General features: G+C 36.3%; 1 protein-coding gene across 1 annotated transcript; it reads right to left on the reverse strand.

Moving 5' to 3' along the window:
• LOC131164957 (protein YELLOW LEAF 1, choloroplastic-like) lies at positions 1-14,651 on the reverse strand. Its single transcript, XM_058122523.1, has 5 exons — positions 14,453-14,651; positions 10,365-10,440; positions 7,910-8,064; positions 6,908-6,983; positions 1-482 (listed from the first exon to the last, which is right to left on the reverse strand). The coding sequence occupies exons 2-5, from the start codon at positions 10,414-10,416 to the stop codon at positions 286-288; spliced, it is 480 nt and encodes a 159-aa protein (XP_057978506.1). The 5' UTR covers positions 10,417-10,440; positions 14,453-14,651; the 3' UTR covers positions 1-285.
• Positions 14,652-20,188: the final 5,537 nt, after the last annotated feature.

The raw sequence follows: 20,188 nt of genomic DNA on the forward strand, positions 1-20,188 counted from the left end.
TATATGAAAAAAATATATATTATAACACCCAAAAATGTTTCCAACGTGACTGGCTTACAAATATCCATAAAATTTTCTGCCTGTAAAAGCATTTTGCAAGTTCAAATGCAGCAATTGCCAATCCTTTGGTAGAAAGTGGGAAGGATGATTGCTTCACACAGCAGGTAAAACTATAACATTGTCCCACCATGGAACAAAGTGAAGCAGGCATCAGCATGGGTGGTTGGATGGGTTATGTTTCGACTCTATCATGAAAAATGGGGAAAAAAACAAGTACCTCAAACCTTATCTTCTCCTTCTCTCCTGGTAAGGGCTCTCATTTTCCTTGTCCTTCAAGAAGCCCAGAAAGGCAAGAAAGCCGAAAAAGAAAAAACCGCCTGCCCAACCACCTCCACCACCACCTCCCCCACCGCCGCCACCATCGTCATCGCGGGGTGGAAATCCAGTCCCACCATCATCAAGTTCCGGTGACTTTTCCTTCCCTAAAATTCATTAAAAACCATTATGAACCGTTTCAAATGTAGTTGCCATCCTGAAATGCATGAGTTAATTGTTGATTTGACAGACAAGACATCACAAAAGGTAAAAATATGGGTTTTGGGCAGTGAGCTACAAGGATACAAAATTTTCAAACAAGTGGTAGAAATAGAAATTAGCAGTCTTGTGGTAACATGCAAGACATATTTTACCTATCAGATAATTTTCAGCTCAGAGATGTTGCAGTGCATTAGGATTGACATTTTTTTGTCCTCGTATCGTTATTTCCCTCAAGCTGGTAACCTATGCTTTTTGATCAGCAATTAAAAGGTTTTTGCATACATTAAAGTCTTATTTTATAGGGTTCCCTTTCTATGTTAAAAGGAGGGGGGGGGGGGGGGGAAGCCACTTCCAGGCTCACGCATCCGTTCTGCTAGGCATGACACTAACACCCGTCGGTTCCTTGCTTCTCTTCCAACCTTGATTAGAACCTCTAGCAGCAAAAGCTAAAATGGTTCCCATGGTCGTCTGTAGGAAAAGCTGACCAGATCATCAAATCCAATTTCCATAATGACATCATTCAATATAGTGATCAGAAAATTTTCCTGAAGGACACAGTAAGAATTTTTGAGTATAATTATCACATTTGTGTAGAACGGCAATATCTCCATTTCTCCATAGCTTCTTTCTAGTAGCTATTGTTCCTTTTAATTGTAGATCTCAAGATCTTACTGCATCAGTAACACTTTCATAAATTTACCACAAGTCAATAGCCAAGACTTGCTTTTACCTTCAGGCTTCATTCATCAGGATATGTAATACACTAAACAACACTCCCAACACAAGCATGGATTATGCACTTTATTTACAATGAACAAATATTATAACTATGGTATTACTGGGGGGAAAATAACTACAGAAATATATTTATAATTTTTAATCTTGATATTTATTCCACATAATCAATAATAGCCTCAACTCACCATTAGGTATAGTCATCCTAAAATTTTCATGGAATATTATTACATGAGATCTCCATTATAGTTTAAGATAATCTCAGCCCAACAGTGAGGTATTCTCTACTTCGGCTCATTAGCCTCATGGCTTTGTCCTATAAAAGCACCCACATAATTCAAGCCTAAACCATCCCTATATGTCTAAGATCTATCTAGCACATGTTCCATGTGAAATTGTGACAGGCTCTCCTATTCAATCTTTGCACGCTCATTAGAGTGGCCCACACTCCTATGTGAAAACTACACATCTATGTAGGATCCACCCACATGACAGTACAACCTATGGTGGCTCTAATACCGAATGTAACGGTTTCAGCCTAGCATCAAAGAAGTATTGTATCCTTTAACCCACTAGCCTGGCAGTTTTGTAAGCCATAACCAAGAATGTTTTTTTTCAGTATCTCAGACAATTTCCCCACAACAATTCTGCAACTTTGGCTACGTCCATGTTCGCCTCATTGCTTCCATTCTTCATGTTTGCTACACCAGCACAAACATTCATCAAATCTTTACCATCTTCACCCCAAGTAGCATTGTCTCCAACTTCCTCAAATTTGTTCATTCATACTCCTATTCTTATCTTACAATAGATATACCTCATCATCTTCATGAAGCTAAAAACCACAACCCAGGCACATAGACCTGGCAAAATGGATACAAATCTGTTAATTCGAACTGAATCCGACCCGTTTTAACCGACTTATAATCAACCTCTTGTTAATTGGGTCGAATATGGTTTTCCATTTTATATTTGCCCCCTTAGCGGGTCAGGTCGGGGCTCATTTGGCGAAAATCTGCCAACCTGCTTAAAAGCCCATTACTGATTAACCCATAAAAGCCCACTACCCAGTGCCCATGCCCCACGGCCACGTGCACGCGGTCACAGTCCACATGGCCCTCACGCCAAAAGGCCCACACCCCCTCCCACTCCCAGGCCCAGATCCTTAGCACAGAAGTGCCGCGGAGAAGCCACACTGCCAGAGGGGAGAGTCACAACAACAGCAGCAGCTGAATACTGTTCTCTCATTCTTGGTTAGGCTTAGGGTTTCATTTTCGTCGCCGTCACCGTCGCCGACTGCAACCCACAGCCCATCACTGCTTCAGCTTCATGATTCACGCAGGGAGCCATCACCGACTGCCACCCATGGCTCATCGCTCACTCGAGTTGCTCACCTAGTCACCCTTACACTCTTCCAGTGTAGATCTGTAGTCTGACATTACACACTGAAGACAACGACATGCTGAACCGCCGAAGTGCCGACAGCTGAACCACGGAACCACCGAGCCAGGTTCAAGTTCAATTCCCTCTCTTTTGGTGAGATTTTTCTTCTGAGTTCGGCGTCTACAGTCCGAGAATTGGAAATCTGAATCTCCTAAAATTTGGGTTCGAATGCACTTAACCCCCTCAAAACTCCATCACTCTACTAACCCTTTTTTGTTAACAGCAGCTAACAACATTTCCTGATGACTAAACCTGAGGGTGTCTTCCCCACATCACCAATCCTCTCAAAACAAAGTTGATTACTCCGCACCTAACTGTGAAGCCCAAGCCATTCCTTTTGTAAGATTGAAAATGGCCTTCCACAGACGACCATTTCCATAACCTCCTTCCATTATTGATGCTTGATTTCATTTTCCCCACAAGTTCTTGTTCATTGAAAATAAAAGTTTGATATACCGCTCCCCGTCCTTTGGGTGTGTGATAAAACTAAACATTCTGTGCTGAATGCCAATGCCTAATTTGTTTCTAAATTGGTGAGTCTAATTCAAGATCGGCTTAAACTATTGAAAATTGAATAGTTTAGATTGTTTGATATTGATCTATTTAGTTATCTAAATTGATATTTTCTTAACATGTTGCCTCATTTGATTAATTGAGAAACATGTAACTTTGTGATCTCTTACGATTATTTGACAACTTAAAAAATATTTAAAAATACAAAAAAGAGAGAATTATTCATTCATTTATAAATTATTATGACACAAAATAAATTATTAATAAAATAACTATAAAATTATATTTGAGAATGGCGGATTATCTGCCATGAATTATCTGATCCGAACCACCACCAATCCGTCACTTAAACGAGTCGAATATGGATTATGATTTCTTCACCCGATAATCCACCCAATCCGCCACGGATTATCTGACCTGATCTGCTTTGCTAGGTCTACAGGCACATAGGATAAGACACCATTTAGACCTCCAAAGCATGAAAGTAAGAATTGAGGATTTAATCTAGACCTACTTCACTAGTTTTTGCCTCAAAAAGACCCGAATATCCACTCTTACAAAAACTACTGAAAGCTTTACATTCCCAGCAAGAGAGAAAATGTAAAGAAAACAGTTTTTTTAGTCTTTTAGCATACATGGGTATGCCACAAAATAGAATTTAGAGTATAATTTGGTAAAGCTGAAAGTGGGCAAGCCAAGCTTGAGGTTGCCAGCACAATGAAAAACAATCTCGTCGTTCGAAAAGCACCAAAGCATTGACGAGTCTGCATACTGCCAAAACAGAAGACATGTGGTAAGCACTAACCAAACATTAGGATGTTCATCGTTCCAAACTAATTCTGTGCTTCCAGAACTCCCCTTACAGTACAAGCTCTAGGCTGAAATGTCCAAGAGACATTCAATACAAATATTTAACATAATTATTGCAATTGTTTTTTCAGATAGAAATTGTGGTAAAAAAAAACCCTATTATATTAGTTATCATTATTCTTTTTTTGATAGAAAAAATAAATACATTAAGGAAGAAGAATAAAGAGAAAGGATAGGACAAGAAATCCTCAAATAAGAGACAAACTGTGAAAAAAAAAAAGGAATGAAACAAAGAAAAAAGAACTAACAGAACCTAATTACGAAAAACCCTTTCTAAACCACTACCACTGTCATGCACTGAAAATTGCAAGTTTGCTAATTCTTGGTAACCTTTCTTCACTTTCCTTGTGCCACCATCCATGTGAATTTCATTTCCTCTAGGGCTGGACATCCATAACCCAAAACAGTTGTATTTCTATATCCTTTTCATTAATTTCCTCCACAGAAATAGGCAAAATGCCATCTGACATTGCTGCTCTTTACACAATCCATCTTCCTCAAAAATAGGAATGTCTTCCAAACCCTCCACTGGAGACGGTGGCACATACGACAGATCCCCAAGACCATCAGATGATTCATACACATACCCATACTATTCTCGAAAAACATCCAATAACAAACTGTTACAACATTCAAACTCACTGGCGACATCACTTTCATCCTCTGACACATCACCCCAGTATTTTTTTTTTCTCCTCAACCTTTTCAGCTAAATCCCTTTTTTGACCACTGACATCCACCTCTCTCACTGCTTGCTGAGAATGAACCATACTACCACTAACCTTTTGTCACAACAATGATTCCCTGAAGCTCCAAGATTAACGTGAACATCATCCCCACCAATTATCTGAGCCAGTCTCTTAAGGTTTTGTCGTCCCTAAGTAATCAGAGAAAGCAGTTTAACTCTCGGAATTAGTTTTACCTGAGCCAATCATGACTTCTTGCAATCCCTGCCTACTGAAACCTACAATTCCATTGTCCCTTGCTTGTGAAGAAGTAGCTGGCATCTGCTCTTGCAAAAGAAACTTTTTTGGAGAATTTGATTTATCATTTTGCTACAAAGCCTGAGAGAGCATCCTGTTCATCTCCAATTTTATAACCAGAGATTTACTTGTATTCTGGGCCCAAATTAATGGTCATATATTGGGCTTGCCCATTAAACATATCTTATTCTTTTTGAACACCTAAAATCTGGCCCAAATCCCTTAAATTCCATCCATTGGTCCTTCTAACATAAAGGACAAAGTTATATGGCTCTAAATAAAATTCAGCCAATACAAGGGATCAGAAGCAAGGGGCAAGACCAAAAAGAATCAAATGAGTTCAAGAAATTCTGAAGTCGGAACTAGATCCAAAATTCAAGAAGTTTTGAAGTCAGAACTAGATCCAAAATTCATACATGCAAAGAATAAATCCATATCATTTCCTTGTGGAACCTGCAGTGAGACCTCATATCCTTTTTCCTGCATATAGATAAAACTAGTCTACCCAACCTCAATTCTCATCCTTACTCTAGCCACACTTTTCTTAATTTTTGCCAAAATTGCAATTCAATAACCTACTAAAAGACCCCAGAAATCTGATCATAACTGTACTTAACTGTTTCCCCTTTTCCTCTTCATCTTACACTTCAAGAAATAAGTAATACACTTTTCTATAGCCTCTGGTATTATGGAATAACAATGATTCTGTGTGATCAGGATAATGTCCACCAAACACTCTTTTCCCCTTTCCGATGTCCATGCAATCTACTGTGCTTGAGGAGTTAGTAGTAATTGAATGTAGTCCGCGGTACAATGGATAGGCATGCTAATGCCTCATCAGTATCCAACTCCTTAAGGAACCTAGACCAAGGGCCTTCCCCTATACAATGTAGAGGCAAGGCCAAACAAGCAGGCCTTTATTTTCAACTACGTTTACAATATATTGTTGATGACTTACAAATTGCAATTAAGCTATTACATAAATTGCTCTGTTGGGCATATGGACTATGATTCTCAATATACAATTTCAAAAAAAAGCATTCATCATTACTAGACTGTTTGTCTTCTACGTGTGGTTATAAACTATAAAGAGCAGAAAATTGGCATAGAATATTGACAGATTCTACTATAATATACAACTGGATGATTCCGAAACATCTGACTTCCAGCTAAAATAGACACTTCAAATTATTTTAAACATTTCTTGATGCATTTATAAATAAGATGATTAAAACTCATTTGATCATGTTCATTGTTGGCCTATTCTATTTCCTTATTACAGAATAGCTACTTTTGAATCTAATACACTTATCACATGACCCACTAGAGAATTAAGGCCTTACGTAAATATTTAGGCTCAGCAATTTCCTATACCTGACTGCTCTATGTCTTCTAGCCATCCAGAGGTGTTACCTAGTAATTGCCTGGCCACCATTACTAAGCTGGGACCACTGTGAAAAGACAGACAAAATTATGTGTCTAACTAGAATGATGCCTCAACTGCAGTTTATGCAATATATTCAGCCATATCCGAAGTCATTCCATGTATTAAGCATGATTTACAAATGCCATATCCCAACTCATATTTCCAATCTCTTGCCAACACCCAAAGATCTGATTGCGAAGCTTATGCTTAGTGGAGGTTAGCTGGTTGTGAAGCTTGTGTTTCAACATTTAACATCTTTATTCTTCAATTTAATAAGTTCATCTGTATGTTTCAATGCACTACATAATAGAATATCATTTTAAAAAAAAAGCCACAATAATATTATTCCCCATGAAATAAGTAAAAGGAATTGAAAACAAAAAGTGGATATATCAACTACCTTGTAATGGAGAAATGGTAATAGTTTGAGATTGGCGTGTAATAGTTTGAGTCTGCTCTGCGGCACATCTGGCATTCTGCCCAAAAAAAAAAAAAATGCACAACAGATCTTAGTATCCTATTTTAATCATCAAGCAGTCACCCTGCTTATTTCTCAAGTTAACCGAAAAAATAAAAAGGCATACAGAAGAAATAGATATGACAATACATTTCTTTATGTGCATTATTTGCATTTTCCATGATTCTTCCCAATACCAGTGTCCCATCTTGTCATTAACAGTCTCATTTGTAACCAGCTCAGTAAGAAGATATTTCACAATAGAAGCCACATGGCTCCATGATTAAAATCCTTTGTAAAAAAACATGAAAGTCCCCTAAACTAAGCCCATATTCAGCACAGGAATCTTATACTCAGGCTTCCCTCAGTCATTAATGTCAGAAATGGTAAAACACAATGCAACAACTATAATCTGGTCAGCACAAAAAAATGAAAGTATCTTCATTTAAATGAAAACAAAGCATTTTTTCTCATCTCATCCCAAGGACACCAGGAACCCAAGTAACAACAAAGAAATGAGGATGCCTCTTAAAAAAAAAAAAGCTATTTTCAGAGTCCCTAGGAAGGCTGTTTTATGTTTTATATTCTGAGAAGAAGGAAATCAATAGACAAGTGACAGTAATAACAATTTACTGTCAAAGACTCAGAAATGAAAAACAATGTAATTACTTAATTTGAAAATGTAGAAATTTGAATCTGGTTGGCACTACAAAATGAAAGTATCTTTATTTAAACAACAAATTTTTTTTCTCTTTTTGGTCATAGGGAGGGTGGGAACCCAAGTAACAACAACGAATTAAGGCCATCTTTCAAAAACTGCAATTTTTCATATATTTTAAGCTCTACATTCTTGAGAAAAGGGAAATCAATGGAAAAGTGAAAACTATGACAACTGACTGAAAATATAAAAGCACCAGTAGATAAAAGAAGATGTGCAAAACTTACTAAAGCAGCACCACATATTACAGAAGCAGTCTGCATTCGGATAGCATGACTAATGGGGCTTCTTCTTCCAAAATCAAAAGATAGCATGCCCGGAGCCACAGGTCCAAATCTAATATAATTAAATTGTCCTCTGCACTGTCTTCGTCTGCTTTTTACTGCATAAAGAAGATGCTACACTTTAGTACTATAACAAAAACATATAGTTGTGAAATCTCTCTCCATAAAACCAAAAAGTTCTTCACTTGAGATGGAAACTGCAGAAATTCTCAGTTTGCTAAACCAAGAAGTTGATTATCTGCTCTGAAAAGACTGCACAAAAAATAACTTGTTCTCTAACTCAATGTGATAAAAACTTAAAGATCATGGAATCTATGACACGTGTCTTCATCATATAAAGGACCAGTGCATAATTGTAGGGAAGCAACTAGGTCTGAGACAACAAAAAATATGAAATAGAAAGAAAACAGAGTAGGCTTTAAAAAAATTGAGTTGGTTTTACTATTAATAGATGTACACAACGTAATACTGGGTAATTCTAAGAAGTGTCAAGGTTGATACAATTCTAAGTTTGTACGCTGATTTACCCAAAACTAACCCCTGATTCCATACACTTGTGGGCACAGATGTATATCTCATGCTAAAAGTGGATAAAATGTTATGAAGTAAAATATAAATTATTATTATTATTATTATTATTATTATTATGGGGGTTGGGGTTGGGGTTGGGAGGAGTATTTGAAACAAATTTAGGGGAACAATAATGCAGTACTCCATATCCTAAAAAACACTTTCTTTTACAAAAGAAAAAAGGAAACTTCATGAAAGGAGGAAAGAGTATACAAGCAGGGGATAAGATATACTTCCAAGAATAGAAAGAAAAAGGATACAAAAAAAATAAAAATGAAAAACAATTAACAACATCAAATTGGTGAATCCTGCCTATCTTGCTGGAAGTGTGAAAATCAAGTCCTCTTAAAACAAAGGAAAAAAGGCTCAATGAGAAGCCAAAAACTGAATTCTATATTAGAGCAATGGTAAAGTCAAAACCCTTCTATTAAAAATGTGCACATTCCTTCCCAACCAAATCTTGCACAAAACAGCAAAAAACACGCTACTCCGCAACCAGCTAGCATCCTCACTCCACCCAAACTTGTAATGATTCTGGGAAAACCCAACTCTCTCTCCAAAGAAGCCAAGTAATCAGTTCCACAAATTCCAAGCAGCTGTACAATGCCCCCGCCCAACAAAAAAATGGAGTCTGGAGCCCATTAAAACACGAGGAGCAAACATCCAAGGATAAAGACTTACAGGGCCTTCTACTCAACATCAGCTTATTGGTGTTCACTTCATTAAGGACTACCAAGCAGAGAATACCTTAATCTTATAGCTATAGGGAATATGTCAGGGACTTGTAGTCCAATGATAAAGAGGGAAAGAACAACCTCTTCTTAAAAAATAGAAGATCTTGTAGGGTGACCCTGCGGCCAGGTCCACCAATGATCCCTCCCCACTGCCCTCCTCTGCCCCCCCCACCCCACAAAAAAAAAAGAGATCTCACGGAAAAAAATGTTTGTATTGATTAAGCCGGATACAATGTGGACCATTCAACAAAAAAAACAAGAACCCGGAAAAAGACTACAATGCTGGCCTTTTGTGAATCAAAAGATCATTCTCTCATTGAAGCTTACTTACCATGTAAATAAATATTACAAGTGTAATGACATCATTGCTCTTGTGATGGAAAATTTGCATTGGATTTAGCTGTTAAGAGCAAGAAAATTATTTCCAAGATCTTCTATTTTTTAAAAACAGCTACAGGCTTGAACTATTTTCAGGTCTATGTTAGGTTGATTGTGCCTGCATATTCAGTGTGTGTGCCTAGAGGCCAAATTCATCCAATCCTGAAATCTCAGGACAGCGGATAATATTGGATCATCAAAGTATCCAATTTTATATTCTAGTATAAAAAAAAAAGTACGTATCTAACACACTTTCTTTGATATTAGTCTTTCACTATTTTTGAAATATTCAAGAACAAAGGTTCAAGAACATTTCCTTGAGAACTAGAGAACCAGAAGTGAGTTCCTCTTGTCTGTACTAAAACATGCCTTTTGGGTGTCTCCATCAAGAGGATGGTAATAAACAAAGCATATCCATATCTGAATTAATTTACTGATTTATTGAATGCTGGTATTTCCATTTTTAAGTGTCAATGTGGCTTAATCACGAGCCACCCTGCTGGTAGATAGTCTAAGAGAAGCTACTCATGTAATCATTTTGCATTGTTGGCTCTGGTAAAATTCATCATAAATTGCCCTATTAGTTGACAGTCTAAGAGTAGCCTCTCGTGTTTCCTTGCCAAGTATTAGTATTTGTTTTGCAGCATTGGCAGCTAAATATAGCACACACAGGTAACAAAAGCATAGACATATACATATATATAATACAGGCATACCTTGAGGTCTTTTTACTGGGGCAGCAACAGTACTTGCAGTCAATGAAGACATCGCAATGGAAGTACACAAAATAACCTGAAAATTCACCCCTTTGCATTAAAGACTAAGCTTTTCCATTCTCTTATCCCGTGTAAATTTTATTTTTTACAGGGTACAATAAAGAACTTGTCAGAAATTTTTTGGCATGCTACTTTTCAAAGCTAATAATAACACTAAAAACACTTTCTTTCATTGTATAATAAACATTCATAGGTAAAATATACCAAGCCTTCTCTAAATTTTGAAACCAGCAACCCACTAACCCAAGCCTCAGTTTAACTGTATCTAATCCTATTGATTATGATGTTCTAAGAATTATAATTTCTGCCACCTCAACTGCAGTTAACATCATTTCAGCAGGAGAATAACAAATTGGGGAGAATTTTTGAACCAAAAAAGAGAAAAAAAAAAAAGAAGCAAGCAGGACCCAACATAAACAGCAAACTACTCAGATTACCACAAAGATTTTGTAATTTTAATTAGGGAGATTGTGCATCATAAAGATAATTTCGTGTTAATTATATCCAGATTAAGAACAATTTGATTGACTAAACCAAGTTTTTTATAACAAATGAAAGTTCCTTGCAAGAATTGCATCTGGGAAAAGGATTGTACCTCAGAATTGAATGGAAGAGGAAGGAATCAGAGAAAGGGTAAGAACAGTTGTCAGAAGGAAGATCCTGCAGGAATAGCTTACAGCAATTTGGAGATAGAGGACGTCTGAAGGTATGGAACAAATCCACATGTTCAGCATTTCATCAATAAGCATGGCTCTCTTACCCCACAAGTAGATGTGGAAGAAATTGTCTACATGGGCTTAATGACCAATTTACTCTCGTCACAATATTTTAATATTTTTTAAAAAAACATTATCTTATCCAAAAAAAAAAAAAAAAAAAATTTTAAAGCAGCAAGTTTTAACGATTGTAAGCATGCCATTACATAGTGTCAGGCACAAGTTAATAATATCTGTTGTGTTCAATGCCCAAATTGGTAAAGTCTGGACTCTGGATTGTCCAAATGAAGCTAAAAAAAGGTGGGGAAAAGAGAGATATCTGAAAGTCCAATTCAAATGATAAGTGGCAGTATATTGAGATTCTTCTTATCAGGGTGGTAGCTTTTGTTGGTGCATATATGGCTTCGAAGTTCCATATGAATGGTCTGATCTTTTTCTTCTTCTTCAGTCTTCGTCTTCTTCTTCTTGCAATTTAGTGATGTATGTGTGTATTTTCTTCCCATTTTCCCTCTTGCCATGCAAAGTAAGGAACTGGAAAAACAGCGAGTAGAGTGCACTGCAAAATTGCAAATGCATGGAGGAGACTGCTAAAACATGAGATGGGTGGGTTTTGGAAAGAGAAGAAGCACGAATAATCTCATAAAATAGTTATGGGATTCCTCTCTTGTGAAGGGGTTTTTAGATGGCAATTTCTTGCCAAAAATTGGCTTCTCTCCGTCTCTTGGATTGGAGGTGAGCAGAGCAGTGCTAACAGTTGGTCATTGATGGTGAGGTTGAACAATGGCTTGTCATGTCTCCCTTAAATTTTTGTTTTACTTTAGGATTTCTGTTTTGTGTGTTTCCTCTGATCTCTTGCTCTCCACAAATCTGGAGTTCGCTAAGACTGTAGGTGATGAGAAGGATGGCAAAATTTGGAGGACTGCAGATCTCTTTGGTATTTTTTTTTATTTTTATTTTTAAAATTTTGATTTCTTCCTTGAAAAAATTACTCTGACCTCACATCATCTTTTCTCTTTGCAGATCTCAGTGCAGTGCAAATAATGATGTCACTGGTGGCAGGCCATGGTGTTGTAACAACTGAAGGCAGCATTTCATAGGGATGATGCTGACAGTGGCTACTAATGCTTAGCCCCTCAGTTTTGGGTTAACTTTTGTTGTTATATCTCTCCTCAGTTTAGAGAAGAATTTTGAATTTTTTGCACATGGTTATATTCTTGTTGGTTATTATTTTGCATTTTCTTAAACATAAATCTATTGGAATATCAAGATTCAAGTATTCAACCTGATACCAATTTTGTTGGTTAACCCCCCCCCCCCCGCCCAAGTTCTTTCTCTGATTAGTATTATTTTCTCTTTGTATATGTATTTCTTCTTTAGTTATCATCTCTTGATATGCTTCTACGACTCCTCATTTCTCTGCCCCATCTTTGATTGTTATTATAATTGGATTGCTTAGTTATTATCTGCTCAATAGATTTCTTCTTCCATTCTTTGCTTCTTCCTCTCTTTGTTGATTTGATTATAAGTTTTCTTTTTAATAGTTTTTCAAATAAGATGCAAAAGCTCAAAATTGTAAATCTATTGTGGTTTTAAATTTACATTTTTCTTGTAGGATCAGTATCTACAATATTTCCTTTTTTTATTTTTCATTTCCAAATTCTCTCTTTGTATTTTAAATTACGTATTTCTGCGTTCCAGTTCTATTTTTCCATCTAAACATGTAATTGGTATTTAGGTTCAACAGGTTTGAATCTAAGCTCTATAGATATTGTATCTCCTTTTTCTGATCCGATTTTTTGTTGTTGTCAATATCCATAGGCCATAGCAATGGTTAGTCAACGAAGCCCCCATTTGGAGCGCCTTAAAAAAGAAGCACATTTCCAAAAATAGTACTTATTTTAAGTACTTGAGTCAATAAGCATCATTCGATTTACACTTAAATAAGTACTTATTTCAAAAAATATTTTTTCAAACTACTTTTTTTAAAAAATAAAATAACTATTTTTTGAAAAATATTTTTTCTGAACAAAGTACTTATCTAAAGAAGTACTTATAATAAGTAATCTCATATTACTTATCAATAAGTACTTTTTTTTGGAAAAGTACTTTTCTATAAGTGGTTCCAAATGATTCCTAAGCTTAATAATACAACTTCTCGTAATTACCAACACATGTTTGAAGAAAAACCTGTGTGAACATAGATGCATTACGCATTAAATTTCCCTATTTCCATCATTTTCTACATAAATAAATGTATTTTCTTTTTGGTCAGTGCATTAGCATATTTATTGCAATGTTTCTCCATTCCAACTCTTTACTTAGGTCGGCTTATATAAATTAAAAAAAAAAATTATTTTACGATCTAGCATTCAAGGAATTGATGTATATTGAAATTAGATTTGGTTCTTGAAAACATTTTCATAAAGGAGTAATCTAGGTTGGCGAAGCATGGTGACCATAGCAAGAGATAAAGGGAGAGCAGTTGGAGTAGGGAAATCACATAAGAACACTTTTTCAAGCAAACTTGATTTTCCTACAAAAACAAAAATACTATCGCAGTTATTGAGCTTTATGCTAAAAGGTATTTGTTTGCTTGATTGAGTTGACTGATAGATTTGGTTCATTAATTTGGTTGTTATCTGGTGTTTGTTTAACTGAGCTGCCTAATGTTTTCTTTATTTTATTTGATTGTGTCATACAAGTTTGCTATGTAGTGTTTGGTTTGGAGTCTGGCAAATAAATTTAATTGTTTATTTTGGTCTAGATAGAAAGTGGAAACAGAGAGACAGCGGTGTACATAAGGAAAAAGATAAAGCTTTGGTCCTTTGGATCTCTTTGAGCAAGAGGCACGAAGACGCTTCATGTATAGAATAACAGAAACACACTTATCTGGTTTTGAGCTTTTCCAGCTCTAGAATTTGGCATTTTGGGTCTATTTGGCTGCAGATGAAGAAAGAAATCCTGGGTTTTGGTTACGACGGGCTGTGAAATTTATTGGGCCAAATCTCCATAACTCGTACTCATGAATTAACAAACTTTGTCCAACTTATCAACAGATATAATCACGAAAAGTTCTTAAAAATTTATTACCAAAATAAACCAACTTTAGAGAACTTCATAAACAATCAAAGCTTAATTAACGGTCGCCCTCAAATTAGGGCTCTTAATAAAATTGTTCAGGCTCTCAAAATTCTACGAAACTAAGATAAAATTTTCATAAAATACAAAAATAAAACTAGGAATTTAGTTTCAAATAAGAAGTTTAGCCATAAAACTAGCAAAACAAAATGGAAAAAATAGCACTCGGTTTACCTGGGAGCTGAGAGATTGAAATCAGATTTCGAATATGATTGAGACTTGCTGTCTTGCTGATATCAGCTACAGAAAAGGGGAGATGGTTCAGATGAAGGCCGGACACGTTCGCGCAGCTCCGCAGGCAGCAGCGGTGTAGATATGGCGGCGAGGCGGTCGACTGCTGCCTTCCTCCTCTATCCTCAATTGAATTTGCTTCATTTTATTTATTTGTTAATTATTAATTTATTTTAAATTTTAAAAAAGCCCATCGAATTTCGTTTATTTGCACTTAGACCCTCTCCAATCCCCAAAGAAATTATATAAAAAATTAAAATACAGGCTCTTAATGTCAAATTTTTTTAACCACTAAATGAAGCAACGTGCCTCTATTGGGTATGCTTGATTACGCGGCTTATCATATATTGGTGTGAGCATTGTATTCCATTCTTGACTTTATAAGTGAAAGAGGATAACTATAGTGTCGTTTTATTTCATAAGCTTCTTACATTGAAGTGCCTAGTGGTAATTAAGGATGGAAAAGAATGGTAGATATATGCATATTTGTATACACATAATTTTATCTGTACTTTAAGCTTTTGCAGACCTACTTAGGGTCTCTCTATCCTTTAGGAGGTCTGTGGATTGTGAGCCAGAGAAATAAGGTCTCTTGGCCATTTTCAATGCATTTTTGCATCACTTTCATCTTCAATAGATTAATCTCATTTTTTATTAAATAAAATATTCAAAACTCCCTTTATTGTTTTCATTTAAGTCATAAAATAAATAGAAAAAAAATGCATTTTCTTTGAGTACTAAAATGCCATAATGATATTTTCTATCCCTTTATTTTCCTCTATCCACATCTTTTAGCGGTTTCTTTACCTCTTTAGGGTCTTTACATACTTAGTCTCTCTAAAAAGCCTTGTTCTTGTCATTCTCATCCTCCCATCTCACCGAAAATAAAAAATAAAAGAGGTTCTTCTTTGCACTGTATGCATATGATACACCTTCACCTTCTCAAATACAATCATGACAACTCAACACATCCACCTTCAGTTTTAATATCACAAAACTAATACAAAATCAACAAAATACAACAATTTTCAAAATTCCATCTTCATCACACGTTCACTTGCAAAGCATACACAAATCCGTCTAATTCCAAGTTTAAAACTCACATACAACATAGAAACAAAACTAATTCACCCAAACTAAAACTTGAATCATAAAACTTCATTTCCACCAAATCCAATCTAATTTTTCAAATCAAGGCTTAATTAAGCTCCAATTTTGGAATCGAAGCTTAATCGAGCCTTATTTTTTAGAATTAGGGTCCGAATGATGTTTAATTGCAAATTGAGGTTAAATTGGATTCCAATTTGAAAAGTTGATGCTCATTTGAACTTTAATTCCTCGATTTGAGCTTGATTGAACATGAAATCTATAAAATTAAACTCAAATAAATTTGCGTGCTACGTCCTCACATTGAACACAAATTTACACTACATACACAAAATTCAAATCAAAATTCATGTATCTCTCTCATGTTACACTCACAACATCTAAATTCAAATAATGCACTCAACTTTATGTATGCAATTTCACACAGTATACTCAATTTCACCCAAATTTCACAAATTCCACCCACATATACCTACACATTCTTGAAATTCACACAACTATAGCATACAATCCACTTAATTTCACTCACGTCACATTCAATTTCAAGCATGTCAGAAGTACTTCACCTAATGACATCCACATCTCATTAAATCACACAAACATAAACCCTCATCTCACTAATTGCACATATGCACATCACTAAATGCACATGCACACATCTAATATTCCCTCACTTCTAAGCCTTCCATACACTTACCCACACCAAAGAAAATTAGGGAATCTTTGACCATTAACAATAATGTAAATAATAAAAAACAATCTTTTTTGCAATAATTCTATTGGTCCATATGGAGGGGGAACTTGTCTAACTTTCTCTCCAACCTATATGTTGTGCATAGGATCGTATTGCACAATAGAATATTAATGCAACAATCAATGAAAAACCAAATATGGAACACACCCACGCAGGATATATATGACATCAAATAGAAATCAACACAAGAATACAATGAATTACGTGGTTCAACAATGCTTACATCCACGAGGGCAATCGACAAAGTTTCACTATCTTAGTGTCAAAAGACACAATATAATTATCTTCTTACAATGAGAATACACCCAGAATGATGTATTTATAAACACTACAGAGGTTTCCCTCCAACACCCAACCACACTAATGTTCCCATTGAAAATTTGAAATAAGTATCATTGCACTGAACGAAATCATCGACGGTTTAAGAAAATCATTTACGGTTTGAGGTAAAATTCAGACACATTCGTCACTGGTTTCTTCAATGGATAAAAGCCGAGAGCAATATTCTGAAATCTTTAGCTAAACCATCGACGGTTGGAGCAAACCATCGACGGTTTCCCACAGCATGTTGATTCTACTATGTTCTTCTCTTTTGTGTATGTTATTCACTCAAAGATATGAACCAAAAAACACAACAATCTCCACCTTGGTGAATATCTGCCCGATAGGAGAAATCCAAATAACATAGTCATATGCTCCATCTTGACCTTAGAATGTTAGGTTGGGTCTGTCTCCCTTCTAGCACTTGGAGACATAAATAAGTCTAAGCAATGCTTGAACTTTTCAGTAGTAACCGGTTTTGTCAAAATGTCCACTACGTTTTCAGATGTATGAACCTTCTCCAGTACAAGTTCACCTGAAGTAATCAATTCCTAAACCCTGTGGAATCTTACATCAATATGCTTGGTTTTAGCATGGTACACTTGATTCTTCACCAAGTAGATGACGCTCGGACCATCACAATGCAGTACAACCCCGCCTTACTGTATACCTAGCTCCTTGACCAAATCGGTAAGCCAAAAATCTTCCTTTGTAGCTTCGGAAACTGCTATATATTCAAACTCAGTTGTAGACAATGCCACCAGAGATTGTACCATGAACCTCCAATAGATGGGTCCTCTTACAAGAGTAAAAACATAACCTGTTGTAGACCTTTTGTCATCCATATCCTCTGCATAATCAACATCAAAAAACCCCACAACTGATGAACTATTTTGTTGCTTGCTGAACATGATACCATAATTTAGATGTACCTCATAAGTATCTAAAAATCCATTTAACAATCTCCTCTAATGTCGTTTACTCGGATTAGAAAGGAACTTACTTACCACACTCACTGTATGTGCCAAGTCTGACTTTGTACACACCATGACAAACATTAAACTCTCCACAACACTAGCATAGGGAACCTTTGACATGTCCTGAATTTCATCATCCTTCCTTGGGCATTCAACAGTAGACAATTTAAAGTGATTCGCTAAAGGTGTACATATCGGTTTAGCATCTACCATGCTGAACCTATCCAACACCTTCTCCACATAACCACCCTCAAATAACCACAACGTCCCTACAGTCCTGTCCCGACTAATATCCATCCCAAGTATCTTCTTGGCAGCGCCAAGGTCCTTAATGTCAAACTCTTTATGTAACAAATCCTTTAACTAATTTACCTCAGTTAAGTCCTTCGCAGCTATTAACATGTCATCGACATACAACAATAAGAAGATAAGAGAACTGTCATTAAGGTATTTCACATACATGCAGCAGTTATACTCACACCTCCTGTAGCCTATTCAGATCATATATGCACCAAATCATTTTTTACTATTGCCTTGGAGACTGTTTCAGCCCATAAAGAGACTTCTTCAACTTGCAAACTAAGTGCTCTTACCTGAGTTCACTGAATCCCTCCAGCTATACCATATAAATCTGTTCCTCCAAGTCACCATGGATAAAGGCATCTTCACATTCATTTGTTTCAAATACAGATCATAATGAGCTACTAATCCCAACATAACCCTAATGGAAGTGTGTCGAACCAAAGGTGAGAAGATTCATTATAATCTACTCCTTTCTTCTGTGAGTATCCCTTTGCCACTAATTGTGCCTTAAATTTATCTCCTTCATTTTCTGAAATTACTTCCTTCCTCCTATATACCCATTTGCAGCCTATCACCCTCTTCCCATTTGGAAGTTCCACCAAAACCTAAGTCTAATTCTTATGCAAAGACTCTATTTCCTCCATTTTAGCAGTCATTCACCTACTTTTCTCATGGTCATGCATTGCCTCTTGAAATGTAGTTGGATCATTGCTACTAGAAATGAAAGCATAAGACACCAAATCATCAAAGCCATACCTTGGCGATGGTCTAATAGTGCGTCTAGATTTCAGTATAGGAACATTGTCAACTTGCTAGTTTTTCGAGCTAGAACTCCATGCAATCGGGGGACCAAGTCATTGTCATTGTCTTGAGTTTCTAACTCCACCTGCACAACATGCTTATCTCTGCTCCAGCTTACTGGCTCCTGTTTCTCTTTATTATCAACTTGAGTACGCTTCAATATAGCTTTCTCATCGAAAACTACATCCTTGCTGATCACCACAATGTTTGTCATTGGATCCCACAGCTTGAGCCCATTCGCACCCTTTTGATACCCTAAAAAGAAGCAGCATCTAGACTTTACATCAAGCTTCGATCTCTCTTCACTAGACACGTGGACATAGGTTGGACACCCGAATATCTTCAATTCAGAATAGTCTATTACATTTCTCGTCCATACTTCTTCTGCCACTTTCTCCTCTAGTGATTCCCTTGGCGATCAGTTTACCAAGAAACAAGTCATGCTAACTGCCTTGGCCTAGAAGTTCTTCATTAGCCCCGCATTTAACTTGAGACACCGAGCTCTCTTAGTTAGAGTTTGGTTCATCATTTCAGCCACACCCTTTTGCTGAGGTGTCCAACGAATAGTGAAATGTCTCCTAATGCCCTATTGCGCACAAAACTCCATGAAACAAGAATCAACGTACTCTGTCCCATTGTCTAATATGAGGTATTTAATTCCCCTCCTCATCTGGTTTTCCACTTCAGCTTTCCACAATTTAAATCTAAAAAACGTATCTGACTTGTGCCACATGAAGTAAAACCAGACTTTCTATGAGTAATCATCAATAAAACTCGCAAAATAAACATGTCCACCCTTGATGCTACTCTCACCAGCCCCCAAACATCAGAATGTACATAGTCAAGAACACCTTCCATATTGTGAACAACTGATTTGAATTGCAATTGGATTTGCTTCTCGAGGACACAAAACTTGTAGAAGTTCAACTTACATGTTTTCATGTCCTTCAAGAGTTTTCTCTTATAAAGTTCTTTCATGCTATGTTCACCCATATGCCTAAGCCACATATGCCATAAAACAGTTTCATCAAATTCAGAATCTATGGCTGCAGCTCCACCTACAACAGTAGTTCCCTGCAATGCATAAATGTTCCTATCTAACTTTTGCTCTCTCATCATTGTTAGATTGCCTTTGCACACCTTCATAATTTCACTTTCAGACTTGTAATTGAATCCATTACAATCCAAAGTGCCTAGTGAAATGAGACTCTTCTATAGGTCCGATATGTGTCTTACATTACTTAAGGTTCTTATAGCATCATCAAACATTTTGATTCCTACATCTCCTATGCCAATGATTTTACATGATACATCATTACCCATAAGAACTGAACCTGAATTTACCAACCTGTAAGTGTTGAACCACTCTTTATTTGGAGTCATATGGTAAGAACATGCTAAATCAAGGATCCACAA

The sequence above is a fragment of the Malania oleifera genome, chromosome 9, assembly GCF_029873635.1.
Source record: "Malania oleifera isolate guangnan ecotype guangnan chromosome 9, ASM2987363v1, whole genome shotgun sequence".
NCBI lineage: Eukaryota > Viridiplantae > Streptophyta > Magnoliopsida > Santalales > Ximeniaceae > Malania > Malania oleifera.